General features: G+C 48.2%; 1 protein-coding gene across 1 annotated transcript in view; it reads left to right on the top strand.

Annotated features, from left to right (window-relative positions):
- The window catches only part of LOC120945138 (tubulin monoglycylase TTLL3-like), a 44,092-nt gene extending 33,349 nt beyond the window's left edge, over positions 1-10,743 (top strand). Inside the window, exons 13-16 of the mRNA XM_040359022.1 lie at positions 1,303-1,546; positions 3,142-3,577; positions 7,749-8,349; positions 10,470-10,743. Of these exons, the coding sequence (XP_040214956.1) occupies positions 1,303-1,546; positions 3,142-3,577; positions 7,749-8,349; positions 10,470-10,657 (1,469 nt within the window). The 3' untranslated portion in view covers positions 10,658-10,743. The remainder of the gene's footprint in view (positions 1-1,302; positions 1,547-3,141; positions 3,578-7,748; positions 8,350-10,469) is intronic.
- The last annotated feature ends 1,744 nt before the right edge of the window (positions 10,744-12,487 follow it).

The raw sequence follows: 12,487 nt of genomic DNA, 5'->3' as shown, positions 1-12,487 counted from the left end.
GGCGTAGCGTAAATTGGCCGGCGTAAGCCCGCCAAATTCAAATGTGGAAGAGGTGGGCGTGTTTTATGGAAATTATTCGTGATCTCACATAAATGACGCTTCGAACAAACGGCGCATGCCCTGTCCGTGGACGTATCCCAGTGCGCATGCTCCAAATCACGTCGCAAAAAGTCAATGCTTTCGACGTGAACGTAACTTACGCACAGCCCCATTCACGGACGAGTTACGACGTAAAACGTGAAAAATTTGACGGCTGTCCGACGTTCATACTTAACATTGGCTGCGCCATCTTTTTGGTGGTTTATCTTTACGCCTGAAAACGCCTTACGTAAACGGCCTATCTTTACTGCGACGGGCGAGCGTACGTGAATAGGCGTATCTTGCTGATTTACATATTCTAGGCGTAAATCAGCGTACACGTCTCTGGCGGCCAGCGTAAATAGACAGCTAAGATACGACGGCGTAGGAGACTTACGCCGGTCGTATCTTAGCAACATTTAAAGCGGGAGTTCACCCATTTAAAAAAAAAAAAAAAATCTCCCCTTAGCTTCCTGCTCGTTCGGTCTAGGGGAATCGGCTATTTATATTAAAATAGGTGCAGTACTTACCCGTTTTCGAGCTGTATCTTCTTCCGTCGCTTCCGGGTATGGGTCTTCGGGAGCGGGCGTTCCTTCTTGATTGACATTCTTCCGAGAGGCTTCCGACGGTCGCATCCATCGCGTCACTCGTAGCCGAAAGAAGCCGAACGTCGGTGCGGCTCTATACTGCGCCTGCGCACCGACGTTCGGCTTCTTTCGGAAAATCGTGACGCGATGGATGCGACCGTCGGAAGCCTCTCGGAAACCTGTCAATCAAGAAGGACCGCCCATTCCCGAAGCCCATACCCGGAAGCGACGGAGAGGATGCGTCTCGTAAACGGGTAAGTACTGCACATATTTTAAAATAAATTGCCGATTCCCCTAGTAATAACGAGCAGGAAGCGAAGGGGGAAAAGTGCCCTCTAAGGGTGAACCCCCGCTTTAAGTGTATCTCAGTTTAACATACGCTTAAATATACGACGGCGCGGATTCGGAGTTACGACGGCGTATCTACTGATACGCCGTCGTAACTGTACCTGAATCTGGCTATTCATGTAGATGTGGACCTGATGCCCCATCATTGCAAGGCAAAATATACATTTTGTACATCTGCACATACTGTACAACAAAATAGTTGTAGACATTCCATATGTGTTGAGCTCATCCAAGGCAGATGGATGTGGTTGGTGGAATCTAAACATGGTTGAACTTCCTTTTTCCCCAGGAATAATCTGTATGGATCGCCTGGAGGAAATCCTGAAGTTGGTGGATTGTGATCCCATGATCGTAAAGGATGGTAAATGGGTGGTGCAGAAATACATCGAGAGGCCGCTGCTCATCTTTGGCACAAAGTTTGACGTCCGCCAGTGGTTCCTGGTGACAGACTGGAATCCGCTGACCATATGGTTTTACCGAGAGTGTTATGTCCGCTTTTCAACCCAGCCATACTCCCTGGAGAATCTAGACGTGTAGGTTGAGTTGGGACTATATAGAAACTAGGGGTTTAATAAACACCTTTATTTTTAGATGTTAAACATGCAGGCCAGGCTACAAGGTTTGGTTTTCACAGATCCTATCCGCTAGGGCGCAGGGATATGCAATTAGGGCCATATACACGCTGTCATGTCACCTGATCCAACGCTGTGGAAAGGTGTTGTCAAGGTAACTCCATAAAAAGAAAAATGGCGAGGGGCCCCATTATCATGTATATTGTATATGATCAATGTATAATGTAGAGGTAATGAATACCTATTTTCAGCCTCACCAGCGCCAATCAATTCAGCCTCACCAGCACCCATCAATTCAGCCTCAGCAGGGTCCATCAATTCAGCCTCACCAGTGCCCATCAATTCAGCCTCACCAGCGCCCATCAATTCAGCCTCACCAGCGCCCATCAATTTAGCCTCACCAGCGCCCATCAATGAATGTTTGCTTGCTTCCATTCATTAGGGAGTTTGGACACAGACACAGCCCTCCACCGCCAGTGCGCCTCTGACACTATGTATAAATGGGACGACGGCTGCCTGCTGATGCTGAGACTTAGTTGTTTTTTGCAGAGAGAAGAGGGTAGGAACACCAGTGGCTGGGTGCTCCTAGGCAACAGTGCGCCCTAGTTTGCCTAGTGGTTGCACCGGCCCTGTAGGAGCTTGAAATGCCTAACAAAGTGCAAGTGGGAAGTCTGCTAAACCAGACTGCACTGGATGCTTTAAGTCTTTCTGACATTCATGTACACACTGTTAGCTGGATTCAGAGAGAGCGCCGCATCTTTAAGGCGGCGTAGCGTATCGTATTTACGCTGCGCCGCGTAAATACGATAGGCAAGTACTGTATTCACAAAGCACTTGCCTCCTAACTTACGGCGGCGTAGCGTAAATGTGGCCGGCGTAAGCGCGCCTAATTCAAATGAGGATGGGGGGGCGTGTTTTATGTAAATGATTGGTGACCTGTGACGTTTTTTTTACGAACGGCGCATGCGACGTTCGTGTACATTTCCCAGTGTGCATTGCTCCAAAGTACGCCGCAAGGACGTATTGGTTTAGACGTGAACGTAAATGACGTCCAGCCCCATTCACGGACGACTTACGCAAACTACGTCAATTTTTCACATTTCGACGGCCATACTTAACATTGACTAGTCCAGCTATTTGTTCGACTAACTTTACGCCGGAAAACGCCTTACGTAAACGGCGTATCTTTATTGCGACGGGCGCACGTACGTTCGTGAATCGGTGTATCTAGGCATTTACATATTATACACCGAACTCAACGGAAGCGCCACCTAGCGGCCAGAGGAAAAATTGCGCCCTAAGATACAACGGCGCAGGCCGTCGTATCTTAGATAGGTTTAAGTGTATCTCAGTTTGAGAATACACTTAAACTTACGACGGCGCAGATTCCGAGTTACGTCGGCGTATCTACTGATACGCCGGCGTAACTCTCTCCAGCTATGTATTTGATTTGACAACCCTACCTGGCCATCGAGAATTTCAGAAAAACGAAGTGCATACATTTTATTGAGGTGTAATAATGTATAGTACATAACAGTCTAATCTTCTTCCCCTAGCTCCATTCATTTATGCAACAACTCCATCCAGAAGAATTTTGAGAATTCCCGGCATCGTCACCCTCAGGTGCCTTTGGACAATATGTGGTCCAGTGACCAATTCCAGGCCCATCTTCAGAAGCTAGGAGAAAGACGTGCCTGGACCGACATCATTGTCCCAGGGATGAAAGCCATTATCATACACGCCATGCAGAGCGCTCAGGATGCTGTGGAGTTCAGGAAAAGCAGCTTTGAATTATACGGGGCAGACTTCATGTTTGGAGAGGACTTCAAGCCCTGGCTGATTGAGATCAATGCCAGTCCAACCATGGCACCTTCAACGACAGTGACCACCAGAATGTGTGCCAGCGTTCAAGAGGACACCATACGCATCATCATAGATAGGAAGAACGATCGCAACTGTGATGTTGGCGGCTTTGAGCTCATCTATAAACAGGTACAGATAATCCATGAACATAAGAAACCCTAAAAATGAAGGGCCAGATCCACGTAGCGCGGCGCATATATCCGCCGGGCGTAACGTATCTAAGATACACTACGCCGCCGTAACTTATTATTTTTTTTTTGAATCCTCAAAGAATTTGCGCTGTAAGTTACGGCGGCGTAGTGTATCTTTGGCGGCGTAAGGGCGGGGAATTCAAATGGATGTAATGGGGGCGTGTTTTATGTAAATACGTCATGACCCGACGTAAACAACGTTTTTTTTTTAACGGCGCATGCGCCGTCCGTGGAGGTATCCCAGTGCGCATGCTCGAAATGAAACCGTAACAAGCCAATGTTTAAGACGGTGACGTCATTCTACGCAAATCCCTATTCGCGAACTACTTAAGCAAACAACGTAAATAATTCAAAATGCGAGGCGGGAACGACAGCCATACTTAACATTGAGTACGCCTCATAATAGCAGGGGTAACTATACGGCGGAAAAACCTGAACGCAAACGACGTAAAAAAATGTGCCAGGACGTACGTTCATGGATTGCCGTAACAAGCAAATTTGCATATTCAACGCGGAATTCGACGGAAACGCCACCTAGCGGCCGCCGAAAAATTGCACCTAAGATCCGACGGCGTACTAAGACAAAACAAAGATACCACGCTCAAAATGTTAAATTACGTGGCGTATCAAGAGATACGCCGGCGTAATTCTTCTGTGGATCTGGCCCTAAATGTTGAAATTCCAACATTCAGAGGACCAAAGTTCTGTAACAAAATATATGGAGACATCCAATGTTGGTGTTCAGACCACTATTGTAATTACAGTTGAACCCCGGCTTACGAGCATAATCCGTTCCAGGAGAATGCTCGTAATCCAAAGAACTCGCATATCAAAGCGAGTTTCCCCATTGAAGTCAATGGAAATGAAAATAATTAGTTCTGCATTGACTTTAATGGGATGCAATACCGCATGCAGCCAGAGGTGGGGGCGCCAGAGAGCCTTAAAAATGTCGGCTGACCTCTCCAAATGTCGGAAAGGCTCGGAAACTGAGTATTTCAGTGTATTTCCAAGTCTTTCCGAGCATTGCCAGCTACGGCGCCCCCGCACCTCAGGCCAAATGCGGTACTGCAGGCCCTATTAGGTTGAATTTTGCTCGTCTTGCGAGACAACACCTGCAAACTCAGTCAGATTTTGGGGGGAGTGGGAGGGGAAGTTTGTGGGGAAGAACAGGGAGAAAGAAACCAACGTCCACGTGATATAAGCAGGAGTTGAGTAGGTATAGAACTCACCAAGTTATGAATGAAGTTGAGTCAATACCAGGGGCGGTAATGGGCAGAGCTTAACGGGGGAGAAACTCAGGATGGAACATAGCCCAGCCAAAACAGGAAATATGCCACACACTGAAGCAACAGCACTATCAAAAAGCACTATCAAGTGCAGAAGGAGATAACAGTGGGCTGCAAGCAGGTGCACCTGGACCTTACCTGTGACTCCACACTGCCCGACACACCGCCCCTGGACCAGGACCGTACCGCACATTCAGCACATGTCCAAAGAGACCGGCCGAGCTGGTTCCGGCTAACGTGAAAGTTCCTGCGCAGGCGCAATCTGATCTGCCCATATGGTTCCGGCTAACGAGAAAGTTCCTTTAAGCACTGCGCAGGCGCAAACTTGCCGACGGAAATCTCCGAACCTCGTCCGGCATCCAGGGCGACATGGATTTCGAGGAAAGTGGACAGTTGGCCTCACGTCCTCGCTTCACTCGGACGGCTCGCTCCGCCTCCTGGCTCTTTTTTAGACATCCTCCAATCCACGGGGATGTTAAAGAATGAGCCTGCATGTTGGGCGAGGTTCGGAGATTTCCGTCGGCAAGTTTGCGCCTGCGCAGTCCTTGAAGGAACTTTCACGTTAGGGGAACCTTAAGGACAAGTCACCGACCGGTGGCGTCCGACGTCACCGGGTCAGTTTCCCCGCACTGCGCAGGTGCGTCAGCCCGCATTACTGCGCAAGCATGCCGCAATCCAGTCTACGGGCAGAAGCGCCCAGATCAGGGGAAACACGCGTCCGCAGTGGTGGGGGGGAACAAAGCAGCCTGTAATTGGGTCAATCATCTGGGGCAGTAGATCTGTACAAGAAGGCAAAAATAACATAAACACAGTTATCGGTTTACAATGGAAAACAGAGATATAAGGATGATATAGAAGTTATAATGACAGGAGAAATACTTTCTAAAACATGTGTTTTTTTAGATATAAGTAATGAGATGTCACAAAACTCATTCTGTTGATTTTGTTGGATTCCAAGGTGTTTTCAGGCCATCTGGGAGATATAATCACATCATTGAGTTTTTGCTCCTCCTTTAGGATTGTCTTTTCTGGTAGAATTGACTAGTAGTTATCTGGTAAAGTTCCCAGAGAGACCTTCCATCTCTATAACAAGTAGACCACTTCAGTGATAAATCCAGAGCAGATAATATTCCTGAAAACAGTCTGTAACATCAGATACAGTAAAACCTTGGATTGCGAGCATAATTCATTCCGGAAGCATGCTTGTAATTCAAAGCACTTGTATATCAAAGCCACTTTTCCCATAAGAAATAATAGAAACTCCAATGATTCGTTCCACAACCATTTATTCATAAGACCTTCAGTCTATAGTCCATAGAAAACAGTAGAACTACACATCCCATGAGGCATTGTAACACACTGACATTCACAGGCATGATGGGAATTGTAGTTCCTGAACAACTGGAGGGCCGTAGTTTGAAGACCCTTGATATAAAAAGACCTTTAGTCTATAGTCCATATAAAAAGATTATAGCAATGTGATAAGTTGTGTAACCATAAAATGTCCATTCACAAATGGAAGCCTCCCGCGAATCCGCCACGGAGACCACCGTTATCGTTTACAGGACCGCAGCTGCTGCTGTTACCGAGATATCCATCTTTAACCAGTTAGCAACCGGCCTATAGACGAAATACGTCTACAAGGCGGTTGCTTAACCCCGGGAGGGAGTCAATGTACGTCCTCCCAGAATCGCGCTCCCGCGCGCCCACGGGAGTCTCCGTGACGGCCGGGTCCTCAGGACCCGGCTGATCACGGTAAATCGCCGCTGATAGCGGCGGTTTACCACGTGATCGCTCCATCCAATGACAGAGCGATTACTAGTAAACAAACCGGCGTCATGTGATGACGCCGGTTCCTCCCTCTCCTCTCTGTACCGAACGGTACAGTGTGAGAGAGGAGAGGGGAGAGAGCGGAAGCAGCAGCAGCTGCTGCGGGCTGGATCTGTGACAAATGCAGTCACAGATCCAGCCAGCCATCCATCCCTCCCTGTGCAATACTCTGCAATGCCCCCATACTCCGCAATGCCCCACAATACTCTGCAATGCCCCACAATACTCTGCAATGCCCCACAATACTCCGCAATGCCCCACAATACTCCGCAATGCCCCACAATACCCTGCAACGTCGTCTATGGGGATTTTTAAGTAGCGAAGCTTGGCGCCATTCCACAAGCGTGTGCAATTTTGAAGGGTGACATGTTGGGTATCTATTTACTCGGCGTAACTTCATCTTTCACATTTATGCAAAAGAATGAAGAAAAAATACTAAATTTGCCAAATTTTATAACAGAAACAAAGAAAAATTATTTTTTTTTTACAGAATTTTCAGTCTTTTTTCTCTTATAGCGCAAAAAATAAAAAACCCAACGGTGATTAAATACCACCAAAAGAAAGCTCTATTTGTGTGAAAAAAAGGACGGAAATTTCATTTGGGTACAGTGTTGTATGACTGAGTAATTGTCATTCAAATTGTGAGAGCACGAAAGCTGAAAATTGGTCTGGTTATTAAGGGGGTTTACGTGCCCAGTGGTCAAGTGGTTAAAAACAGGACGTATATAGTCGTGAGCAGGTCCTTAAGTGGTTAAATGTAACCATATTGCTACACTTAGAGGCGCCTCTCTTCTTTTTTATACTCAGTTGTGACATGACGATACTCTTATATCAAGACATCGCTTGTATATCAAGTCAAAATTTATTAACAAATGTTGCTTGTCTTGCAAAACGCTCTCAAACCAAGTTACTCTCAAACCAAGGTTTCACTGTACCTTGCATAACACAAGACCAGTGCTAGAGATCTGTGATAACATCTTTATTGTATTACAGGCTACAGTGGACATCCCTCAATACGTTGGGATAAATTTGTTAGTGGAAGGAGCCATGGTGAAAAAGCCACGTGTCCCTCCTCTAAGACATCCCAACATCCTTGTCAACCAAGGCATGACTCATCTGATCAACCACCAAAGATCCCTCTCCATGGTGCAAGCCAAGGTGTCCACAGCAACAAGTTTTGGTGGGACTCATGATACCACCAAACACCCACCCGCCATCCCGTATTCAACACTCAAAGCAACTCATCGTAGTAAAACTCCGCACACCTTGAGCAGGGCAAGGACCACATTCGTCGATAAAGAAAACAAAGCAATGACAGAAGCTCGGTGTGGATCCGAGAGCATAGAGTTGGTCAGGCTTTCCGATAGGCTCAGCGTTGACTACAAGGACACAAAATCGCTTGTGCATGGAGTAAGCGCGGCAAGAGTCATACAGTTTCACCAACGCTTGCTCGCTGCTCCTAAGCTGTGTCTTTCAGAAAAGCCTCCTTTAACGAAACACCTGATTGGACAGAAAGATGCGTCACGCCTGGATCTCAAGATTACAAGCCTTGACTCGGGAGAAATGCAGTTTCTTAAGAAGGCGTCAAGGGCAGGTAAAGAGATCTGTCATTTATAAAGCAGACACTCCAAGAAAGAGACCGTTTACCGTATATACTCGAGTATAAGCCAAGTTTTTCAGTGCATTTTTTGGTGCTGAAAATGCCCCCCTCGGCTTATGCTTGAGTCACCTTTTTGCACCTGATCCCCTAGACCAGGGATCCTCAAACTACGGCCCTCCAGCTGTTGTAGAACTACACATCCCATGAGGCATTGTAACACACTGACATTCACAGACATGACTAGGCATGATGGGAATTGTAGTTCCTGAACAACTGGAGGGCCATAGTTTGACTACCCATGCCCTAGACCCTAATCTTGGCACACATATAGCCCCACTCTTCCTCTACAAGTGTGCAAAGTTTGTTGTCCGGGGGGGGCCTACGGCCGGGGAGCACTGATTTTTCAAAGTCGGGCACCCCTTCTATAGATTCCCTTGTTAAATGGTCTTTTTTTACGGTAACTTTGGGGACCCGTTACCAGCCGACCGTAGGTCTCCTGGACCCGAAACTTGGCACACATGTAGCCCCAGTTCTCCTCTACAAGTGTGCAGCGTTTGCTGTCTGGGAGACCTACGGCCGGGGAGCACCGATTTTTTCAAAGCCAGGCACCCCTTCTATATACTCCCATGTTAAACGCAAGTCTAGTCATGGACACAGTGAACCATGGGCACAGTAAGGCATGCACATGGACACAGTGAGGCACAGGCATAGTGAGGCATGGGCACAGTGAGGCATGCACATGGGCACAGTGAGGCACAGGCATAGTGAGGCATGGGCACAGCAAGGCATGCACATGGACACAGTGAGGCACAGGCATAGTGAGGCACGGGCACAGTGAGGCATGGGCACAGTGAGGCATGCACATGGACACAGTGAGGCACAGGCATAGTGAGGCATGGGCACAGTGAGGCATGCACATGGACACAGTGAGTCATGGGCACAGTGAGGCACGGGCACAGCAAGGCATGCACATGGACACAGTGAGGCACAGGCATAGTGAGACACGGGCACAGTGAGGCATGCACATGGACACAGTGAGGCACAGGCATAGTGAGGCATGGGCACAGTGAGGCATGCACATGGACACAGTGAGGCATGAGCACAGTGAGGCAGTGCTGTCTGGGAGACCTACGGCCGGGGAGCACCGATTTTTCAAAGCCAGGCACCCCTTCTATATACTCCCATGTTAAACGCAAGTCTAGTCATGGACACAGTGAGGCATGGGCACAGTAAGGCATGCACATGGACTCAGTGAGGCACAGGCATAGTGAGGCATGGGCATGGTGAGGCATGCACATGGACACAGTGAGGCACAGGCATAGTGAGGCATGGGCACAGTAAGGCATGCACATGGACACAGTGAGGCATGGGCACAGTGAGGCATGCAGATGGACACCCTAGGCTTATACTCGAGTCAATAAAAGTGCCCTGCATGCAGTTTTATATTATATATACTGTTCTTTCTGCCTGGAAACTGGAGATTGCCCATGACAACCAAAAAGTGTCCCTTTATGTCAAAAGTGGTTTTAGAACAGCGATAGTAAATAAGAACACTTGCAGAATTAAGCGATAGTGAATCGTGGGTAAATAAATGTTATTATAATATTATATATTTTTTTATAGTTATTTATAATATTATAATTTAGTGTTTCAAACTTTATCATACCCGGGATATTTACTAGAGACTTTCATGGGTGCTCAAACTGTGGCTCTCCAGCTGTTGCGGAACTACAATTCCCATGAGGCATTGCAAGCCGCTGACAGGTACAAGCACGTCTCCCAAAGGCTGAGGCATTATGGGAATTGTAGTTTTGCAACAGCTGGAGAGCCACAGGTTGAGCACCCATGTTAAACTAGACTCTTGTTTGGACAGATTTAAGTGTGTTATTACTAAGAATTACAGGCCTAAAATATAAAAACGCCCACATTTCTATGCAAAACAATTGAAGCGGTTTGAGTCGCAAAAATCTGACATAATCATACCGCCAGGGTGGTTAAAATTCATGTATGTAAAGGCAGGTGTCCCCATACTTTTGACAATATAGTGTATATGCTGGTATCCCCTTATATGTAAGGCAGACCTTGTTACTAAACACATTTTCTTTATTATACAGGACTTGACCCTCATCGGATGCCCTGCCTGTTCTGTAAGGGGATCTCCTCTCTGAAAGCCACATGCAGCTGTTCCAAGAGCACCAAATTCCCCCCGAAACCCATCCGCATCCAGCTGAACAAGTTCCACGGAGGAGCACAACAGTTCTCGGCACGGGGAACCGCCATCGTCACATCCCTGCTGCTATGAACCTCCACTGTCTACCGTCTCCTCCCTGCAGAAATGTGATGGCGCCGGTTGTCCCAGCTCGGTGCAAATAAAGTTTTAGAACTGCTTACTGTGCGTTTTCTTTGGGCCGTTTCATATTTCCGGTTAGGTTTGTGTCACTGAAGCCTGGTGCACACGATCGGATTTTCCACAAAGCGTAGGACTTTTGTCCGAAGGGCGTTGGCCAGGAACTTGTATTGCATAAAAAAAAAACGTCAAAGAATTGTCAGCCAACAAACACGAAACACTGTGTTTTCTCTTTCGTTCATAGACGGACACAGCATCCTTTGACCTTAGGGTTATGTCCTTCCTACCAGGAGATTTTAGGCAGAATTCTTACAGCACTTAAGGTGTTAAAACTTTCCTTCATGCCGCTCCTCCCAGGGGGCGTGGCTCCCCCAGGCATAACCCACACCCTGCTCCAGCAGCTTCAGTTTGTTTCTGCCTAACCGTCAGGAGAGTCAGGCTCTCTCTGGAGTCCTGGACTCTGGAGTTTTTTCTTGCAAATTTTTTTTTGCATTTTGCGAGTTTTTTCCTCGCTTTTTTATTTTATTTTTATTTTTGAATCCTGCGATTCTTCTATCAACAGCCGACTGGGTGACAGGCTGGGTCCTCGACCCTTGTAGTCCCCCCAGGTTCGGCCTTCGAGCGTGTGCCGGCCCTCAGCTCCGCTTTGGGACGTCCACGACAGGCCCCATTGCTCCAGGGGCGGCCGGGGAACTTCGGTTCTAGGGCACACATATGACCGGTCTCTATGGCTTTGTCACAGTGTGTCTGGCCGACAGCCATGCCGTTCGCGGACGTTGGTTCTGTCTGGGATACCTCCAGCCGGGTAGTCGCAGGACAGGTAAGTAGTGGCCCCTTACTCAGGTAAGTGGTCTGGCTGGAATGTTTTCCCTTGGGAGGTCGACTGAGGGTTTTCCCCTGCTTTCCTCTCTCCCTTATTCCTCTCCCTCCTTCCCCCTTTGGGTGACGGCTGTGCAGGGGTTTTTTTTTCTCTGGGGCTCATTTTTTCACTCGTGGTATGGCTGGGGCTGTTCTGTGTCACTGCAGGGGACTGTGGTGGACATTCTGGGCATTTTTGTGTGTGCTGTGTGCTGTTTTGGTGTACTGTCATTTTTGGGTACACTGTCTTTTTAAAACTGCGCAACGGCGGCCATTTTGCCGGAGCCGCGCTTGTATTATTCGGCGGCCATTTTCTTGTGGCCGGCGCCGTTTTAAGCACTAGTTCGGCCTCTAGTGGCCGTTTCGGCGGGGAAAAAAGACCGCGAATCATCTGAGGGGACAGACGCAGCGCTGCAGCTTCTCCTCAGCACACACTTGCCTTCACAGACCGCGCTGTACCAGGGGGGTGGTGAGTCTCAGGGGGCCCCAGACTGTGCTCTAGCGGCCGGGAGGTGACCTGTGGGGGACTTTTTTCCTGCCATTGGCAGTGGGGGTGACACGGCAGCTGCAATATGGAGCCTGAATCAGGCCCCTCATTCCTTACAATGCCGGAATTAACCCTTAGCGCCCCTTCCCCTGCCACATCTGTTGAATCGGTGTCGGCTGTCCTGGAATCTTTTCTCACCAGGTTTGAAGCTGCCAGTGCTCGGTTGGGGGGTAAAAAGCGCCCCCCCCCCCAGAGGCTGTTTCTGGGGATATCTCTGACGCAGAATCTGATAACGCTGTTGCTGCTTCTGGTTCTGTCATGTCAGAGGATGCGGGCTTAACCCACATGGACAGCGAGGATGACTCTGCTGCGGAGTCTGCTGACAAGGAATTTGTTGGAGCTCTTATTACTGCGGTACGTGAGACTCTTCATTTAGAGGA

Source organism: Rana temporaria, chromosome 7 (genome assembly GCF_905171775.1).
Source record: "Rana temporaria chromosome 7, aRanTem1.1, whole genome shotgun sequence".
NCBI classification, from domain to species: Eukaryota; Metazoa; Chordata; class Amphibia; order Anura; family Ranidae; genus Rana; species Rana temporaria.
The sequence above is the reverse complement of the archived record's forward strand: the minus strand, read 5'-3'. Positions and strand labels throughout refer to the sequence as shown.